The 17,892-nt window shown below is 66.2% G+C and overlaps 1 protein-coding gene across 1 annotated transcript; it reads right to left on the bottom strand.

Annotated features, from left to right (window-relative positions):
• Nucleotides 1–621: 621 nt before the first annotated feature.
• On the bottom strand, nt 622–16,870 carry CHID1 (chitinase domain containing 1). The gene is made up of 13 exons (XM_079788857.1): nt 16,742–16,870; nt 11,710–11,861; nt 11,141–11,290; nt 10,836–10,968; nt 10,033–10,077; nt 9,259–9,365; nt 8,918–8,979; nt 7,490–7,582; nt 4,984–5,085; nt 4,396–4,551; nt 1,263–1,343; nt 1,062–1,104; nt 622–852 (listed from the first exon to the last, which is right to left on the bottom strand). Exons 2-13 carry the CDS (start codon nt 11,818–11,820, stop codon nt 754–756), a joined length of 1,182 nt encoding a protein of 393 aa, XP_079644983.1. The 5' UTR covers nt 11,821–11,861; nt 16,742–16,870; the 3' UTR covers nt 622–753.
• Between the last annotated feature and the right edge of the window lie 1,022 nt (nt 16,871–17,892).

Genomic DNA, 17,892 nt, shown 5'->3' with positions numbered 1-17,892 from the left:
CTGCCTTGGTCAACCCACCCAGTGACCACAGGGTGCCCCCATGTCCTCCCAAACTAGCACAGGCTGCGACCTTGAGTGTTCACACGGGACTTTCTTACACACCAGCGGGCAGTGCCTGGAGTGAGGGGAGAACAGTCACAGCAAAGCTGTCTCCCTCTAGCCTGCAGCGCCCGCCCTGGCCCAGCTCCACCAGCGCTCCGCGCACCCGGGACACCTGCGGCCCTGAGCAGTGGGGGCAGGGGCCTCCCCCCGAGGGGACAGCTGTCCTTCAGCTCCTCAATCCGAGTGCCCCCCAGTGTTCGATCCCGGGCGAGTGGCTGTCCCGCAGGTGCGGGGACTGGCCAGGGCGCTGGCACCCACGGGCTCCCGGGGTCTGCTGCCAAACGGGCCAGGCCCAGCGTCGGAGCGGGCTTCGGCAGTGGCCTGGCACTCCTGCCGCGGGGACTTGGTGGCCTGTTGGCTGTGAGGCCCAGGGTGACACGCGGGGCGCCCCTGCCAGGAGTCCAGGTCTGGGAGCTGGTCCTCCTGAGGCCTCCAGACCCACCTGGAACCACTGGCTGCCTGCAGCGGCCGGACTCCCGCGCCCTGGGGGTGGCGACTGTCCTCGGTGCCCCGGCCAGGCTGTCTCCTCACGGCACTGCCGAGGAGGCCCTGCCCAAGGACTGCAACAGACACGGCCAGGAAGGCGGAGAAAAGTCTGTATTTCCCACACCCATGCGTCCACTGCTGAGAAGGGTCTGCCCAGAGCTGGGCCTAGAGCAGGTCGTAGAAGTAGTCCAGGCCCTGGCCCAGCTCCCAGATGGACAGCCCGACGCCCAGCTCCCTGGCCAGCTCCAGCCGCATCTGCACGGACTGCAGAGAGGGAAGCGTCATGGCCTCGTCCCCAGCGCAGCCCGGTGGCCCTCGCGCCCCGAAACAGGCCCGAGCCCCTTGTCCCCAGAGGGAAGGTCCGACCTGCACAGCCCCCGCTGCCCACCTCGGCCTCGCAGAGTACAAGGTCACTGGGCGGGGCTGTGGCTGTCCATCCCCCCCCCCCCCGCCCCCCCAGGCGGCCCACAAACCTTCAGAGTCGGGTAGAAGATGATGTGCCTCCCTCCTCGGCTTCTGCAAAGGACAGTGGGACCGAATGGCTCCCCCTTCTTCCGGCCCCTCCCCCTGGGGCCCAGGTCTGAGGTCACCTGGAAAGCCCTCAGGGCAGAGGTGGGCTTGTGGCCAGGGGCCCGGGCCAGCCCCTCAGCCCAGGGCCCGTCCTGGACACTCACCTCTTGTACTCGAAGAAGTGCTCTGCGGCCTGGCTGTCCCACTCGATCCGCGGCCTGTGCTCTTTCAGGGTCTGGATGTACCTGGAGAGGCCGGGGGGTGGGTGCCAGCGCCGGGAGAGGAAGGGACTGAGGTGGGGGGCCCAGGGGCAGGAGGCATGACCAAGGGCCCAGCCCTGCCCAGAATTCGACCAAGGCCTGACGTCCTGCCAGAGGCCCACAGGGCCGCATGCACATGGTGGGCAGCTCACTGGGCTGGTGGCCACACCTGTCACCCCACTCTGCAGTGAATCGCTGTCAATCAACAATGTCCCTGCCCACAGGCTGCCCTAAGCTTGGGATGGCTCTGTGGGGCACAACGGCCTTCCAGGTGCCCCCGGAGGGAGGGGACGTCCCTCCTGACCCCCCACTGCCCTGCCACGCCGACCCTCATTCCGGTCAGAGACGCGGACCCCAGGGAAGGCGCTATGGCGGGCTAGCAGTGCCACCAGGGCCAAGGCTCGTCATGGCTCCGGCCGCGTGGGGCCTGTGGGCCTGTCTGTCCTCACACCTCCTCTGGGGGCTCAGGCCTGCAGAGGGCAGCCCTGCCAAGCCTGGGGCCTCCCCACAGTGGGCACCAGTACCCCCAACTCTGGAGGACGACCTCCCCACCACCGTGGAGGCCGTGGCCCGAGCCTCCGGGGCATGGAAAGGAGCTCCTGTGGGTCTAAGCCGGGCGGGGCGAGCCCCTCAGGCCGTCCACCCCGGTCCCAGAAGCCCACCAGACTGGGAGCTGTGCCCTCCGGGCCCTGGTGGCCCTGCAGCCTGAGGCTGCGGAGGGGGGGGGTGGTGGTAAAGGGAGGGTCCTGGGGCGTCACCCAAACCACAGCCCTCCCTCGAGGCAGACGTGACCCTGCCTGTTCTGAAAGCCTCCAGCCGACCTGCCTGCCCGTCACAGGCCGGCTCTCCACCCACGTGCCCCGCAGCCCCCTCCTGCAGGACCAAAGTGGGCGCTGACCTCCATTTGCCCTTGAGGCCCAAGCCGCAGCCGCTTGTCATTCATTCCGGCCCCTCGGGAGGCCCTGCTGGGCGGCAGCATCTGCTCCTGCCAAGGTGAGGCTGGGGTGCAGCACGGGCCAGGCAGCTCGCCCTGACAGCAGCCAGCCACACCCTGGGCCCCGGGACCCCTCTCCACCACCTGCTTCCCTCAGACCCCCTGAAGCAGGGGCTGGCCGGCCCCTCTCCTGTCAGGGAGGGGCACATTGGGGAGGGGTCGGCAGGGGCTGCAGCCCGGATGGAATACAGCCTTCCATCCCTGGCTGGGAGCAGCCAGACCCAGTGCATCGGAGAACAGCGGTGTGCGTGTGCGAACAGGTGCACACCCCTCCACGTGCACACATGTACACATGCGCGCGTGCGCGCGCGCACACACACACCTTCAGGTCAGAATGCCTTTTCCGCAGCCCCTGGCCCTTCAGAACAGTTGGGGCTGGGGGCCACTGGGGGCCACGTGGAGCCTTTTGTCATCTGACCCCAAAGCTGGGTTAGGGCTCCAACAGCGCCGCAGTGAGCTCCTGCTGGGCCCACGTTCAGTGAGTCAGTGATGACCCCTCCCCAGGTCCCCGTGTTAGAGTCTGAGCCCAGGACCTCCGACTGTGACTGGGGTTAAGTGAGGTCACTGGGGGCCCTCATCCAGTGTGACTGGGGTTCTCCTGAGAAGAGGGGATCAGGACACTGACGTGCAGGGACCACGTGGGGACCCGGGGAGGAGATGGCGTCCATACGCCTAGGAGAGGCCTCGGGCTCCAGCCTCCGGGACGGGCAGTGAGTGGTGTGTGCCGTCTGCGGTGTCTGTGCAGTGGCCTGAGCGAGGACGTGGTCTCTCAGGCCAACACCCCTGCAGGCCAGGGATGTGGGGGGGATAGAGCCGGAGTGGGGGGGAGGGGACCTTCCCAGAAAGGTTCTGACCAGGAACGAGGGTTCTGACCACAGAGCCCCCTGAGAAGGACAGCAGCGGCGGCAGCGCGCCCGACCGGTCTCTGGACACACTCTCACGGACAGGACCAGGTCTTGAGAAGAGCAGCGGCTCACGTGGTTTCCAGGGACCAAACAGGCACCCAGAACCAGGCTGGGTGCCGCCCATTGTGGCAACATGCACACCTGGCGCCCCACCTAGAGCGCAGGCCCGACGAGGGCTGGTGACCAACACCTATGCAGCGTTTACAAGCGACAGGGCAGACGAGAAAAGATGCAGAACCAGCCGCTGGGCCAATGGTGACCGGACAAGGCCCGGGGGTCAAGAGCCGATGAAACAGGGCAGGCGGCAGCCACGGAATGTGAAGACAGAAACAAAACCCCAAAGAGCACAGAAGGAAAGACGAGTCCCCAGAGGACCCTGGTGTCAGTGGGCCAGGGACAGGCCCCGGACCTGACATACATGCATTCGAGGCCCAGAGAGAAAGGGAGGGGAAAGCAAATTGAAGAAACTGCCAAAATCTTCCTAAATCTGGTAAGAAGAACCCACAGATCCAAGAAGCCCAAGGCAAACCACGTGCAGGAAGGAAGGTCCATGCAGGCCCCGCACAGTCACCATGGCAGCTGCACGCAGGGGCAGCCGCACGCAGGGGCAGCGCATGGAGAGACAGCCGCACGCAGGGACAGCACCTCCATACGTGGCCCACTGGACACGTAGCAGGAAGGTGACAAAGTGACGGCCCGGGAAAAAAGCTAACAACCTAGAGTGCTATACCCAGCAAAAATATCTTCCCCAAAAAGGAAGCAAAATAAAGCTGAACAGAGTCCAACACCAGCAGAGCTGCACAGAAGGAAGTCTGGGTCCGTGTGACAAGGGCCTCTAGAGTGGAGCTTTGCGGGCCCCTCCCCGCCAGCGTAGGCGCCACTCACATCATGAAGGCTGTCCACCCACCCGCTGACAGAGGAGGAAACACTAGGGTGTCCCAGATTGGGTGGTACAAACATGGCCCCCAACTCTGAGGCTCAGAGGCTCTGCCTGCAGGCGCCTGCCAAGTGGTCAGACCCTGCCAGGGCCTCTCGCCTGCCCCACCCATCGCCTCTGGCAGACCTGCAGGCCCATGGAGCAAGGGCCTCGGGGAGGAGCAGCACAGGGGGCGGCCCTGCGGACGGAGCCCCAGCTCACCTGGCCCCGATGACTGGCTCGCGGGAGTCCCTGGCGGCCGAGTAGTCCATGCCGTAGAAGTTGAGCCCCAGGAGGATCTTGCTCCGCCACTTGGACTTGGGGTCCAGGACCTGGACACAGGCTCGCACCCAGGACAGCGGAGCATTGGGGCCGGGCCTGCAAGGCGCGGGAGGAGTGGGCTTCAGTGTCAGGCAGAGGCCTTGGGCCCTCCACCGTGGGCCTCCCAAACGGGCAAGGGTGTGTGCACACAGTGGGAAGGGGGCAGCAGCCGCGAGCCTCCCACGGTGCCTTCCTGCTGGACACTCCTGTCTCGATCTGCTTCAGCCGGGCCACCCGGGGACAGGACACCCGGGAGAGCATTCCCCTGGGGCCGTCTGTAGCCATCTGTCACATGCCCCCAACGTGGAAGGCTGCCAGGCCAATTTTGGGCTTTGGAGAATAGGCTGGGCCTGTGCCCCTGGGACAGCTGGCAGCTGTGGTCCTGAGCTGGCCAGTGGGGAGGCAGGCCTCGCCTTTCCGAGTCCAGCCCTGCTGGCGGTGAGCATGCGTGCACCCAGGCAGGGCGCACAGGGCCCAGAATCCACTCACTGCTGCGGGGAGGGGTAGTCGTAGGTCATGAGGCTGAATCCGTCCAGCACAGGGCCCAGCTGCTCCAACTCCTTGTTTGTGAACATGCCCAGCTGGTCAGTCCTGCACGAGACAAGCACGGCCACCAGGGCCCATCGCACAGCCTGCCAGTCCCCCAGCCATCCCCCGAGCCGAGGACAGAGCAGCTGGCGGTGGGGTTTGCAGCCCATGCCCCTCTCCTTGCCATTCCAGGACCTCAGGTCATTCCTGGGAATAACTCAGCACTCGGTTACAGGGGACGGCCTGCAGCATGGTCAGGGCCACACGGCCCACTGGGTCGCCTCTAGGGCCTTGTCCACCCCCAAGAACCCCAACCCTCTGCCCCTAACTGGTGACAGGCGAAGGCCGGCCCACTACTAGGAGGCCCACATCGGCTCCCCACATTCCCAGCCATCCCCACCAGCGATCACCTGCCCCTCCCTGCTGGTCCACTCAGCATGAGCCCACCTGCCCCACAGGGTCAGAGGGGACCACTGGCCTGCAGGCTCCCCAGCCTCCCAGCCTGGACCTCTACCTTCCGCATGCAACGCCACCCTCCTCGCCTGTCCCACACCCACAGGTGGCCTGTGCCCGCTGTCCCCTGAGCCACCACTCTGGTGCAGGCTGTCCTAAGCCCCAGGTGAGTGGGATGGGCTTCTGTGCAGAGGGGCACCCCATCAGGATCTCCCTGACCATGGGGTGGCCGCCTGCCAGAAGCCACGGGAACCCAGGTGTGGCTAGAGGAGATGGGGGAGGGGAACAGCCCACATCAAGGTGGACCTCTGCCCACCGGGATGTCTGAGCGGGCACCGGCGGCAGGGCCAGCGCGTGGGGGCTGGGCGCAGCAGGTCCGCGTTAGAGGTGAGCTCCGTGAGGCTGAGCAGGAGGAGCTGGCCGGAGCCCAGGAGGACATGCCTGGGCCAGCCCGGGAGGGCGCCGGCTCTCATCAAGCCAGCTCATTGTGCTGCGCGCTGGCATCTCCAACAGGGCGTGAAGCGGAGCAAAGCCTCCACGCCCACCAGAGCACAGTGGTGGCTCCGGGGGGCGGGCTGTGACCTTGGAGCAGAGTGCAAGGTCAGCACTGCTGGGAGGGCCCCAGACAGCACAGCAGACAAAGGCACCCGCCCTGCCCGCAGCCCCTCCCAGAGCACAGGCTGCGAAGTGGATGCCGCTGTGGAAAGGCTGGGAGCAGAGCCACAGAGGAGGGTAAGCGTAACAATGGCTCCCAGGGCACCGCAGCCAGGCCCGCCCTGAGCGCACACCTGTCAGCACACACCTGGCTGCCGGGAGGGGGGAGGGGCCAGGGGACGTGCCCGAAGCCCCAGCCACAGCGGCCACGGTCCCTCCCTCCAGCACCCCCAGGCCACCATACCGACAGCTTCCTCTCTGGTGGCTACAGGGGGAGGGGCCGGCGACACCAGCTCACTCATCCACCTCCTGCCGAGGTGCCAGGAGCTGGGCTTGAAGGTTCCTGGGCAGAGGGGTCCAACTGGAAGGGGCCCTGCCAGGCCCAGAGGTCGGTCCCTCCAGGGGTGTCCACCTCTGCCCGCCTCAGCACATCCACTGCGAGTCTGCTCTCTGCTCCGGCCGAAAGCTGGGGCAGGCCAGGGAGGGGGCTGCAGGCAGGGTCCCGGCTCCAGTCACAGCACCGCTGAGCTGCCCCCAAACCACCCAAGAACCCGGGAGACCCAGGGAACGGGTGCTGTGTGTCTGCAACCAAGCCCGCTCGGTGCTCGAGTCTGCCAGGCCCACCACATGCGTGTACCGCACACACGAACGCACACGTCGTGCGGGGGAGGAGGGGCACGGCTCCGGCTGGCTCGTTCCTGGGGGAGCACCACCAGCCCCGCTCTGGGACGGGTGCCGGCTGTGGACACAGGTCTGAAACCCAGCCTGCAGACCGCCCACCCACTGAGCCCACCGGCCGGCCGGGGACCCTGCAAGTGTGGGCACCGTGGGGCCTAAGGGCCGAGTGCGGGCGGGCGGGCAGCCAGGCACACTCTCCCCAGAACAGCGCCTGCTTTAAGGGGCATCCGTCTCAGGTGCCGAGTCTGCAGGCTCCCCGTGAGCTCACTGGGTCTTTTCTGAGAGTCCATCAACCTGCGAACGTCCTCAGTGGACATCGCCGGCCGAGGCGCATCTAACCTGGTCCCCTCGGGCCTCTGTGGCCCCTCCCCACGGCCCTGCCCTGGCCCTGCCCTTGCGCCTGAAGCAGGGCAGACATGACAGCCACAGCGCCTGGACCCCTCCACCGCGCCGCCCACCAGGCTCTGGAGGAAGCCCTTGACCGCTGCCTGAGCTCCCGGGGCCAGGGCTGCAGATGTGGCCGCCGAGTCCAGGGCTCGCCTGAGGCGAGTGGAAGTGTCTGAAAGACTCCATCCCTCACACTGAGGGACTTCCAACCCGTCTTCACGGTGTGGGTGCAGGGACGCGGCCTGGGACCGGCCAGCCCGTTTCCATCCCCAGCCTGAGCGAGTGTGGCCCTTACCCAGGGGTGACAGCCGGAGGGATGACCAGAATGATCAGCAGCCGGGCCTGGTGCAGCGCCTCGGCCATGTGGGTGAGCAGGTGGATGAGGCCCCTGGGAAGGAACGCGAGGTCAGCCCAGGAGACCGGACCGAGCCTGCGGTCGGCAGGCACCCCTTACGGCACTTCCTGCCCTGGAGGCACAAGATGCCCCACCCCCGGGCACAGGCTCAGGGCCCACAGCTGCCCGTGGCGCCCCTCCTGTGTGCCCCAGGACCTCCCGTGCGGCCCGAGTGGACGCGGAGTGCGAGGCTGTCTGGAAACCTGACCAGCAGCACGGCTCTCCTGTCTCCATCCACCCCCTCCGAACCGGCCTCGGCCCAGGGCAGGTGGGCGGACAGGGAGCCTTCAGAAGCACCTGCTGGTGCAGGGGTCTAAGCACGGGGAGCAGGGACCCCTGCCGCTGCGCGCCCCCCTCTCCCCCCACCCCACCCCCCGGCAGAGGGCCTGCTCCTGGCACATCTGTCTGAGCCTTGGGCGGGGGCCGCTCCCCTAGCTCCCTGACGCGTGTCTCCCACCTGCCCTGGAAGACAGGTCCTTGTGGGGACTCGGCCTCCACATGGCCGAGGCCGCCTGCAGCTTCACAACGGAAGGGGGGCAGCTGGCTCCTAGGGGGACACCGGAGCCCGGGCCCAGCGCCCTCCTGCACAGGAAGGCGAAAGGAACAGGGCTCAGGCTTGGTGCTGAGCGGATTCCTTCCGACAGGAAGGGAGGGACAGCCTGGCCGGGTTGCTCAGTGGTTAGAGCGTAATCCCGCTTCACCAAGGTTGCGGTTTGATCCCCGTCAGGGCACGTAAAGGAAGCAACCGATGAATGCATCAGTGAGTGGAACAACAAACTACTGTTTCTCTCTCTAAAAGAGATGAATCAAAAGAAAAAAGAAAGCAAACAAAAGGAAGGAGGCACAGCCAGTCCCAGAACGGGCTGCAGCTGCACCCCTCTGTGGAGCTGCGGCCACGATGCCCGGCAGGAGAGCTCGGTCCCTGCCCTCCGTGGGGTGGCCCCATGCCCGACAGGCCAGGGCGGTGGCTGCTGCGGGGGACTCTCCACCACTCCGCCCTGCTGGTCACCCTGGGCGGCTGTTCCTTCCCGGAGGCCATGGCCGTCCATGGGAGGCCTGGCTGTGCTCGCCAGCCTCTCCTCAGGTCCTGGGCAGGCTCCTCGTGCTCAGCAGCGCCTCCTGCTGGTGTGCGAGCCCGACTGCGGCACTGCCTGGGCGCCCCGCGGGGAGGCTCCTGCTCCTTCCACCACCCGCAGGGCAGGCGCAGGGCAGCCCATCACAGCCGCGACTGTGGGACCGAGGTCTCCACCCAAGTGGGCTCCCCGTCCCTCCTCTGGCCGCCCCGGGACCCCCGGGGCGAGGCGGAGGCAGAGCCGCCCGGCCACTCACACGTGCTTCTGGCTCAGCAGCTGGCTCCACACCTCCACCACGAAGCCATCGAAATGCTGGCTCTGAAAGGACGGGGACAGGGGAGGAGGGTCTGGGACCAGGAGGGAAGCATGGAAGGCAGCCACCCCCGCCCACCAGAAAGTTCACGCCCAAGCTCACGCCATAGGCACACAAGTGCCTCTCTTAGGGGGGCGTGGGGGTCCCCACAGAGACCAAAGGCAGAGCAGCAGGGCTCTCGCCTGTGCTGCCCACTCACGTCCCTCCCCAACCCAAGCCTGGGGGCCCGAGGACAGCTGTGCGTCCCCCGAGGCAGGGCCCCGCCCGGCAGCGCCAGGCCTCACCTTGGCGACCAGGAGCAAGGTCCTGCTGAGCTCTTCGATCTCGTCCTCGCTGTCCCAGACGCTCTGGAAGTCCTTATGCGTCCAGTCCTCAAACAGGAGCCGAGGCACTAGGGGGACAGGCCCGCGCAGGCAGCGTGACCCCCTGTGCTCGGCCCCACGCAGAGTGACCACGGGCACCCAGCGTGGTCATCCCAGCAGCTCAGGGCCTGGCGAGAGCGGGCCCGGGCTAGGAAGGGTGGAGATGCTGCCCGTGTGCCCACACGCACTGGTCCCGGCTGCCCACACCCCACTCTTCTGCACTTCGCTGCCTGGCTCCCGCTGGACCATCTCCCACCCAGACTGGACCCTGCCTACGGCTCCCCACGCCGCCAACCGCACGTCTCCACTAGCGCCTCCTCCTGGCTCCTGCTCCCAGCCTGCCCCAGACTCGCCAGACCCCACGGATGCCACTGCACTTTGGGACACTGTCCCTCACTGGCCAGCTGTGCTCTCGGGGTCGGGGCGGGGTTGGTGCTACTCTTGGGCTTGGGCCCCAGACCCTGGCTGGTGAGCGAAGAAACTGGTGAAGGAGGCGCTGGCCGTGCTGGGCTGAGGCCCGGTGTGCATAACGGCCACAGGACCCTGGCTGGACCAGGGCCACGAAAGCTGGCTGGCCACGTTTCTAAGTGGTCGGGGGAGTGACCAACGTGCTGGATCACCCTGGGGCCCACTCATCCACTCACAGGAGGTCACACCAGCCAGGACTCCTTCCCGTGGCCTAAGGGCTGGACTCACCTATACGGATGCCCTTGGCCTGCTTCCGGACCGCACGCATCCACCCTATGGGACAGGGAAAGGACGCTCAATTCGGGGACACAGCCCTACACCCACCCCATGGAGGAAAACGCTGCACGAGGCGAGAGCAGAGGGAACTGATGTAGAGGTCCGGGGGCCGCCTCCCCGCAGAGCGGCCTGGGCTGGCAGCTCCGACACGGGGACTGTTGCTTGGAGCTGAGGGGGTCGGACAGCCACACTCGGACGCTGCCCTCCTGGCATTGAGGAGCTGCTCCGAGTCTCGAAGCTCTACACCTGGCCGACGTGTCCTCTCTGGACCCGAAAGCGGGACAGCCATGTAAGCTCAGGCTCAGGCCCACTAACGCTCCTCCCCGGACCTGCCCCGCGTTCTGTGACGGCCATGTGGTGAGCGAGTCAGACAGGGCGCTCGGGAGAAGGAGCACATCGCAGGGACCGCAGCTCCGCAGGGGGGCCTCCCCTGCCGTCTCCGGTCTCCGGTCTCCGGCCCGCGGCACGGGGCGACCCAGCACAGCCCTGGCTGAACGAGAGGCCGCTCTGCCTGCGGACGGCGGACACACGCCTCTCCTTGTTCCCTCTGCTCCGGACTCAGTCTTCAGAGAAGCTCAACAGCCCTCCCCAGACGCCCCTCCTGGACATCATGCGCCACCCGCCAGGAGGACGGGGATGCAGGCCAACCCCGGGCAGTCACCACACTCATGTTCACACACGGACACACTCATGTTCTCACACATACAGGCTCACACCACACCCCCACTGGGCCGGGAGACGAACAAGGTGAGAACCTTGGTCCACGTCGTGGAGGCCCGTGACCTCGAACATCTCGCGGCCATGCCTCTTCAGCTGCAGCCACACGGGTGAGATCTGTGTGAACTTGGCCCCAAACACCTTGGTGACGTCGTAGCCATGGCTGTTCCACTGGCAGAGGACAGAGGCCGGTGAGCCCTGCAGCTGGGCCAGGCAGACGAGCCCCCAGAGCACCCTGCACCATTCCACTGCACCCCAGGGCGGGGGGCCTGGGGAGGTGAGCATTCAGACCCAGCCACCGCCGTGCCCTTGGGACAACCCCGTCCACCGGGGCCCAGCTCACCGGAGTGACGTAGCCCAGGACGTCCCCAGCGAAGTGCCTCTCCCGGGCCTTGGCCGAGCAGTAGCTGCGATGCTCCAGAACCACGTCCTCGGCTCTGGGGTCCGTCACCACCAGCCCCCGGTCCTGGACAGGCTTCTCTGCGAACTGAGTCTGGAGCGAAGGGAACGGGAAGCGTCAGCACCCGCAGGCAGAGGCAGGACCCGGCAGAGCGGCCTCTCTTCAGCCAGGGCTGTGCTGGGTCGCCCGCGCCGCTGAGCGGGCGACAGCAGGGGGAGGCCCGCCCCGCGGAGCTGACAGTCCTGCAGACTCGCTCTGCCTCCGACTGGACTGCACAGATGACCCAGGACGAGTGCTGGTGTTGAAAGCAGCGGAAAGCGGGTGAGGGCAGGAACTTGGACATCGTCACACGAGACAGGCCAGGGGCAGGGAGCTCTCCCGGAGGCCGCCCTGTCAGCACACCGGGCCACGCCCCCAGCCTCCCGCTCCCAGGCCACGGGGACGCGGGGTCCCAGTGGGAAGAGAGAAGGTGCAAAGGGTCAGCCCTGCGGCCAGTGTCCACGCCGCCTTACCTTCTCCTGCAGGGTCTTGGAGGCGGCCTTTTTGGCGTCCGACTTGGACAGGGTGGTGTGAGCAGAGCCGCAGGCCAGAGCGAGCCAGAGCACCCGGAGGAGCGCCTTCATGGCGGGCAGTCGCAGGGGGTGCAAGCTCCGAGTCCAGGGGGCTGCAGAGAGAGCAGAGCGCCTGGAGACCACAGCAGCGGGGCATCCCCTCTGCCGACGAGGGTCCTTGTCACAGCGGGGCCGGGTCCTCAGGGCACTGGGCATTGTTGGCCCAGGACACAGCCCTGCCCTGGATCAGCCCCAACGGCCCGAGGCCCGCCTCCAGCACCGCCGGGCCCATTTCCCTCAGACAGACAGAGGGGCTTCCCTGCCTCCCGCCTCGGGCCCTGCTGACCACTGCCGGCCCGCTCGGAGAATGCTGGCTCTCCCTCCCCATCAAACCCGGTCAGGGGCTGAGCATCGACCTATGAACCAGGAGGTCACAGTTCGATTCCTGGTCAGGGCACAGGCCCAGGTTTCGGGTTCAGGAGGCAGCCAATCAATGATTCTCTCTCATCATTGAGGTTCCTATCCATCTCTTTCTCTCTCTCCCTTCCTCTCTCCGAAAAAAAAAAATTATTAAAAACAAAACAAAGCGGTCCAGGCCAGAGGACTTCACTGCGACTAACAGAGCCACGGACCCTGGAGAAGACGCGGGCGCCTGTTCACGCCAACTCGGCGTAGGAAGGCTGTTCCAGCTGTGTGCACGACGCTAGAGGTCACAGAACACCAACAGAGCTCACCACGTGAGGACACGAAACTTCCATTTAGAAGACAAAATACATATACATCTATAATAACATCTATAATAATAAAAGTGTAACATGCAAATCGACCGAAAGGCTGAACAGCAGAATGACTGTCTGGACGACCTTCCAGACGACCACGCTATGACACCCACTGGCGCCAGGCCAGCCAAGGCAGGTGCGATGCGATTCATCGGGGGCCTGGCCATCGCTCCATGATCCCATGATCGCCCTGCAGAGGGAGGCCCAGGCTACTGGCCGGCGGGGTGATCAATCAATCAGGGGTGCTTCATGATCACCCCAAAGAGAGGCCAGGCTACCCAGCAGCAGCGCTGTGGCGGGTGGGCAGGGCCTACCTCTGTGGGGGCGATTGATCGCAGGGCTCCCAGACAGTGAGAGGTAACAGGCCAAGCTGAGGGACCCCCCTCCACCCAATGCATGAATTTTGTGCACCGGGCCTCTAGTGTACATACATACGTGTGTGTGTGTGTGTGTGTGTGTGTGTATGAAGAATATGTAAAGAAACAATAAATGAGAAAAGAAGTACTCAGAACACACTTGCTAGCAAATTCCTACCCGTTATCTATGCATAACGCCCAAAGGACTCTTACAAATCGGGGAGAGACTCCAGTAAAAAACGCCCCACTACCTGCTAAGCGGGGACGTGAAGGGGAGGAACACACGAGCCCCAGTCCCAGAGGCTTCCGGGACCCGGAGGGAAGGACGCTGAACACGGCAGCGTTTCCACCGCGTGAGCTCTGCAGGCTGAGGCCGAGGCCCCGGGCAGCCCCTCAGCTGCCCCTGGGAGGTCGGGCTGGAGAAACCTTGCTGGGTGACAGTCTGCCCATGAGCATCACGCTTTCCGACACATTTCCTCTCATGACAGATCCTGCTTTGCAAACGCCCCCGCCCACGTGGGACGCGGGAGGAAGTCTGTGGCAGAGCAGCCTGCAGCTCCTCCTGCTGGGACGAGGCAGGCACGTGGCTCCACCAATGGCAAGAAGCGCACGCACGCAGCACGGTTGGTCCGGGTTTACTGAAAAGTCCGGTGCTCCTCCAGAGGACAGTGAGGAGGGGACGCCGCCATGTGGGCTGTGCTGGCTCCTTGGCATCATCTGCGTTTTCTCCTTCCGGCACGGACTTGCCCGGGCTGTGCAGTGCATGTTAGCCCTCGCTCCCCGCCCCCCAGATCCCACCTCGTCTTTCCCGTGGGGCAGCTGAGCAACAAGCAGCCCAGCCTGGCCGCGTCCCTGCTGAGGCTTTGAGAGGTGCAGGAGTGGCCCTGGCCAGTGCGGCTCCCTGGGCTGGAGCATGGTCTCGTACACCAAAAGGTCGTGGGCTTGATCCCCAGTCCGGTCACACACCCAGGTTGTGGGTTCGATCCTCGGTTCGGGTGTGTGGGGGAGGCAACTGATCTATGTCTCACCCTCTTATCGATGTTTCTCTCCCACGCTCCCTCCCCGAAAATCAATAAAAAGCATGTCCTCGGGTGAAGATTAAAAAAAAAGTGCAGGTGTAAAGAGCACGTGGGCCACATTGATCCTGGCAAGTGCTCCCTCCAGCCCAGCCCAGGGGCCCAGTCCCCACACCAGCGGGCTGCCATCGCATTCCTGGCCAGGCAGGGTGTGCCTGTCAGGAGTGGACAGAGCCAGGCCCCCGGACACTATCCTCTCAACCTGCTTCCCCTCCCAAAGCTGCACAGGCTGCGCTATTCTGGGCTGTCACTTCCCTGGGGAGATAGGTGCCCTGGGGCAGACTGGGGGGCCCAGGCTGCCCTGGGCAGTTTCCATGTGGTGGTGCCCCACACACCCACAGCACAGCTGCAGAACAGGGCCTGGGGGCAAGCAGCCCGGAGCCCCCTCCCCGGGAGGCACACAACGCCTGTCCCAGGGCTGAGAACAGAAGGGACACGGAGCTGCTGGCAAGGGCAGCACTCACCATAACAGCCGTGGCCACTCTGAGAGGGTGCGAGGGAGGGGTAAGAGCCACTCCCCAGCCTCTGCCCGCCCCCTCCGTGATGACCAGCCAGCGTCGGAATCGAGGACTGCAGCCTCTGCCGTACCACGCACCCCAGCCCAGCACCTCGCCACCACAGCGGTGAGACCGGACTCCTTGGGCACAGCCCCAGGTCTGTAAGGGCCCTGAGGGAGGGGGCTCTGGCCATGGCAGGGACAGGCTGCCCAGAATTACCCATCACCCCTCTGGTCAGACTGAGACGGCAGCTGCTAAGCTGGGAGGGGTCAGCTCCTGGCAGCTGGGCCGCTGTGGACAGGCCTGCACGATGTGCTTCCTTCCACATGCTCCAGAACTGAGGTGAGGCCGTGCATGGGAGGGACCTGCTGGCAGGAGCCACATGGAGCGGTGGGAGGGGGCCCACTCTGCGAGGCCCCCTCCACGACCGCAGGCGTCTCCTCGGCTCCAGGGTGGGGTCAGGGTCACCGAGGATGGAAAGGAGGAAACGAAGCAGGAAGCGCTCCCACAGCAACCTGCAGGCTCGATGCTGCCACAGCGGTGGACAGAGACCCCTCTGCCTGACCCCTGACCTCACACCTCTGACCTTCACTTTGGGAAGGGACCAAAGAGAAAAGGGTGGAGATGGGGCCAATCTGGAGGAAGACAGGCCCCGCTGGCTTCCGTGCCAGGAGCAGGGGCAACGGAAGGAGGACCAGACCGAGCACAAGGCCCGGCGGGCGCTGCGGCAGGCCACCTGCCCCGGGGCCAGCGTGGGGATGAGGAGACACCCAGGGGGAAGAACTCGGCGTGTCGGGCTGCTCCCTGACCAGCAGGGAACTTTCCAGACTGACTGTCTGGTACGGGGCGGTGGGGACTACCATGTGAGCTGTCTGGTGTGTGGGTGCTCAGCGAGGCCGTCCGGGCACCTCCCACAGCTCCCCACTGGGCACTGCATGGAGATGTCCACCGGGCCTCTCTGCCAGGCAGAGCGTGTTTCGCCCCACGTGCCCATGACCTCTTTGGTGTGGGACGGCCCTGGCGAGGGGGTGTGGTGTGTAGGGACCCAGAGAGGCTGCTACACACCCAAGCCAGGGGCCGCTAGAGGGGCCTCAGGCCTGCGTGGAGCCACCATCTGGGGCTCCAGGCTCCGGGGGACTGTTTCAGCCTCGTGCCCAAAGGACAGCTGGTCCCGGGGAGACGTCCAAGTGCTTTAATGGAGACCCACAGTAAGAGCTGTTTCAGCCGCGTGACCAAAGGGCTGAGTCCCTGCGGTGACGTCACCGTGTTTTCCACCCAAGACCACAGTGACAGTGTTGGCCACAGCCCAGTTCGCACGCACACGCCAAGTGTGGACACATGTTGTACGTGTGCTGATCGGAGCTCCTGTCCTGTGATGCCCTCCCATCGTTCCTCTTCCTCTCCAGAGGCTGGTTGTCACCGTGGGACCGCTCTGCTGCTCAGGGGCGTGCAGTTTTGAGACGTGCTGACTGGTGTGTTGAGGGTCCCTCCCTGACACCAGGCTGGGCGCTGAGCCGCCTTTGTCTTCAACAGAACGGCCAGTGTGACGGTCACTCCTCCCAGCCGGCGCCTCGGAGTGCAAGTTCCGGAGCCACGGAGTCCTGCGGGAGCGGTGAGCGCTCTTGGGCGCGAAGGCCCCGTGGAAGCAGGCGCGCAGGCCCGGCGCCATTTACGGACCACGTGCTGCTCAGGCCGGGAGTCCACCACGAGGTCTCCAGGCGCCTTCCGTGGAGTGGCCACCGCGCTCCACTGACGCCAGGGCGTGGACACAAGAGTGCCCCAGGGGCGGGTTCTCCACCAGCCACTGTGCCCTGGCCCCTCTGGGCTCAGCTCCGGGGACCCGGTGGGCAACGCCTACCCTTTGGAGGCTGAGGACTGAGCGAGGTGGGGTCCAGGCCAGCGCACCCCAACCAGCATGGGGTCGCCTGCCCCTGGGGACGGGCGGCCCCCACTCTCCCGGCCGCACCGCCTGCTCACAGCCACCTGTCACACGAAGCCGCGCTCTCCCACTCAGGACCTGACTCCCACTCGCTCGTCCACCGCGGCCCACGCTCGCTCCGCCCGGGCTCGCTGCGCCTCCGCTCACGTCCTCCCCCGCACGCTGCCCGTCGCCCACGTCCTCTCGCTCCCACACCCCCTCTCGTCCACACCGGCCTCACGCCGCTCTCCCGCGCGCCGCCCGCGCGCCCACTTCGCGGAGGGGAACTGAGGCCGCGCGAGGAGGAGGCGCCGGCGCCGGGACGCGGGGCGCGGGCACTACCCCGGCCGGCCGCCGCGGGGCTCACCTTCATGTCCCGGAGGCCGGCCGGACCACCCTCGCGCGCGGCCGGAAGGCGCTCGCCAGCGCCGCCGGAAGTCCCGCCCCAGGACGCTCGCGCGCTCCGCCGCGGTGCCACGCCAGTTCCGCGCCGCCACCGACACGCAGGGCACGCTGGGGCGGGGCCGAGGGGGAGGAGCCTGAATTGGGCGGGGCCTGATGCTGGGCTGGGGGCGGGTCGAAGGGGGAAGAGCCGGGGCGAGGGGCGGGGCCTGGCATGGACAAGGGGCGTGGTCAAGTGGGCGGGGCCGAGGAGCTGGGCGGTGCACGGACCCCGCGTCCTCTGTGGGGTGGTGAGCGCCCCCTGCCGGTCGTTTCGCGGGTTGCCGCGCGGGGTCGGGGTTCCGGGGGGCGCGGAGGTCCTCTCGTGGGCACCGCGGCGTGCCCGGGAGGCGGTCCCCTCGCCTCCGCAGCTCATGCTCTGCCTCGAAGCCTGTGCGCCTTGTGCGACGACAGCGCTGCAGCCAGGTGTGACCACCAGGGGGCGCCCGAGGCTCCAGATCCACAGCCTGGCGTGGGCGCGTGGAGGAGGGGACCGCGCAGGACCGGCCTCACCGGCTTCCACAATCTTCTCTCTTGGACGCGGGAATCGCCTCTGCAGGCTTTCCTCCTACCCTTCTGGTGGCCGCCCCCCAGCCTAGCCTGCCTCCGCCGTCCCCCACATCTCCCTGCGGGAGTGCCTCTCAGCCCCCGCCTTCAGTCATCATCCAGGGGCTGGTGGTGCCCACACGCTGCCTGGAGCAGGGACACAAAACCCCACATGCGCTGTCTCTGTGCTTGCCTCCAGGAACAGCGGCACCATCTTGCAGGTGCAAAGAGAACCTCTGTCTCAGCTCCCAGAAGGAGGTGTCCGCCCTGGCGTGGCCGGAACGCAGCCGTGGCCAGCAGTTTTACTCACTTGACACAAGCGAACAGATTCCCCACCCATCCCTAGCCGTTCGCGGCAGTTTCCTGCAGAAACCACACAGCTGGTCCCCACCCTGGCCCTGCCCGGCAAGGCCAGGACCACTGCTCAGCTGTTTCCCCATTTCTGCTGCGTGGGAGGCTTCTCCTGGAACGGAACTTTGTTTTCTTCTCTTCCCCATATTTCCTGCCCGTCTTCCCGAGGGTGGTTCGGGC

The sequence above is a fragment of the Cnephaeus nilssonii genome (assembly GCF_951640355.1).
Source record: "Cnephaeus nilssonii genome assembly, chromosome: 13".
NCBI classification, from domain to species: domain Eukaryota; kingdom Metazoa; phylum Chordata; class Mammalia; order Chiroptera; family Vespertilionidae; genus Cnephaeus; species Cnephaeus nilssonii.
This window is presented reverse-complemented; position numbering and strand designations above follow the sequence as displayed.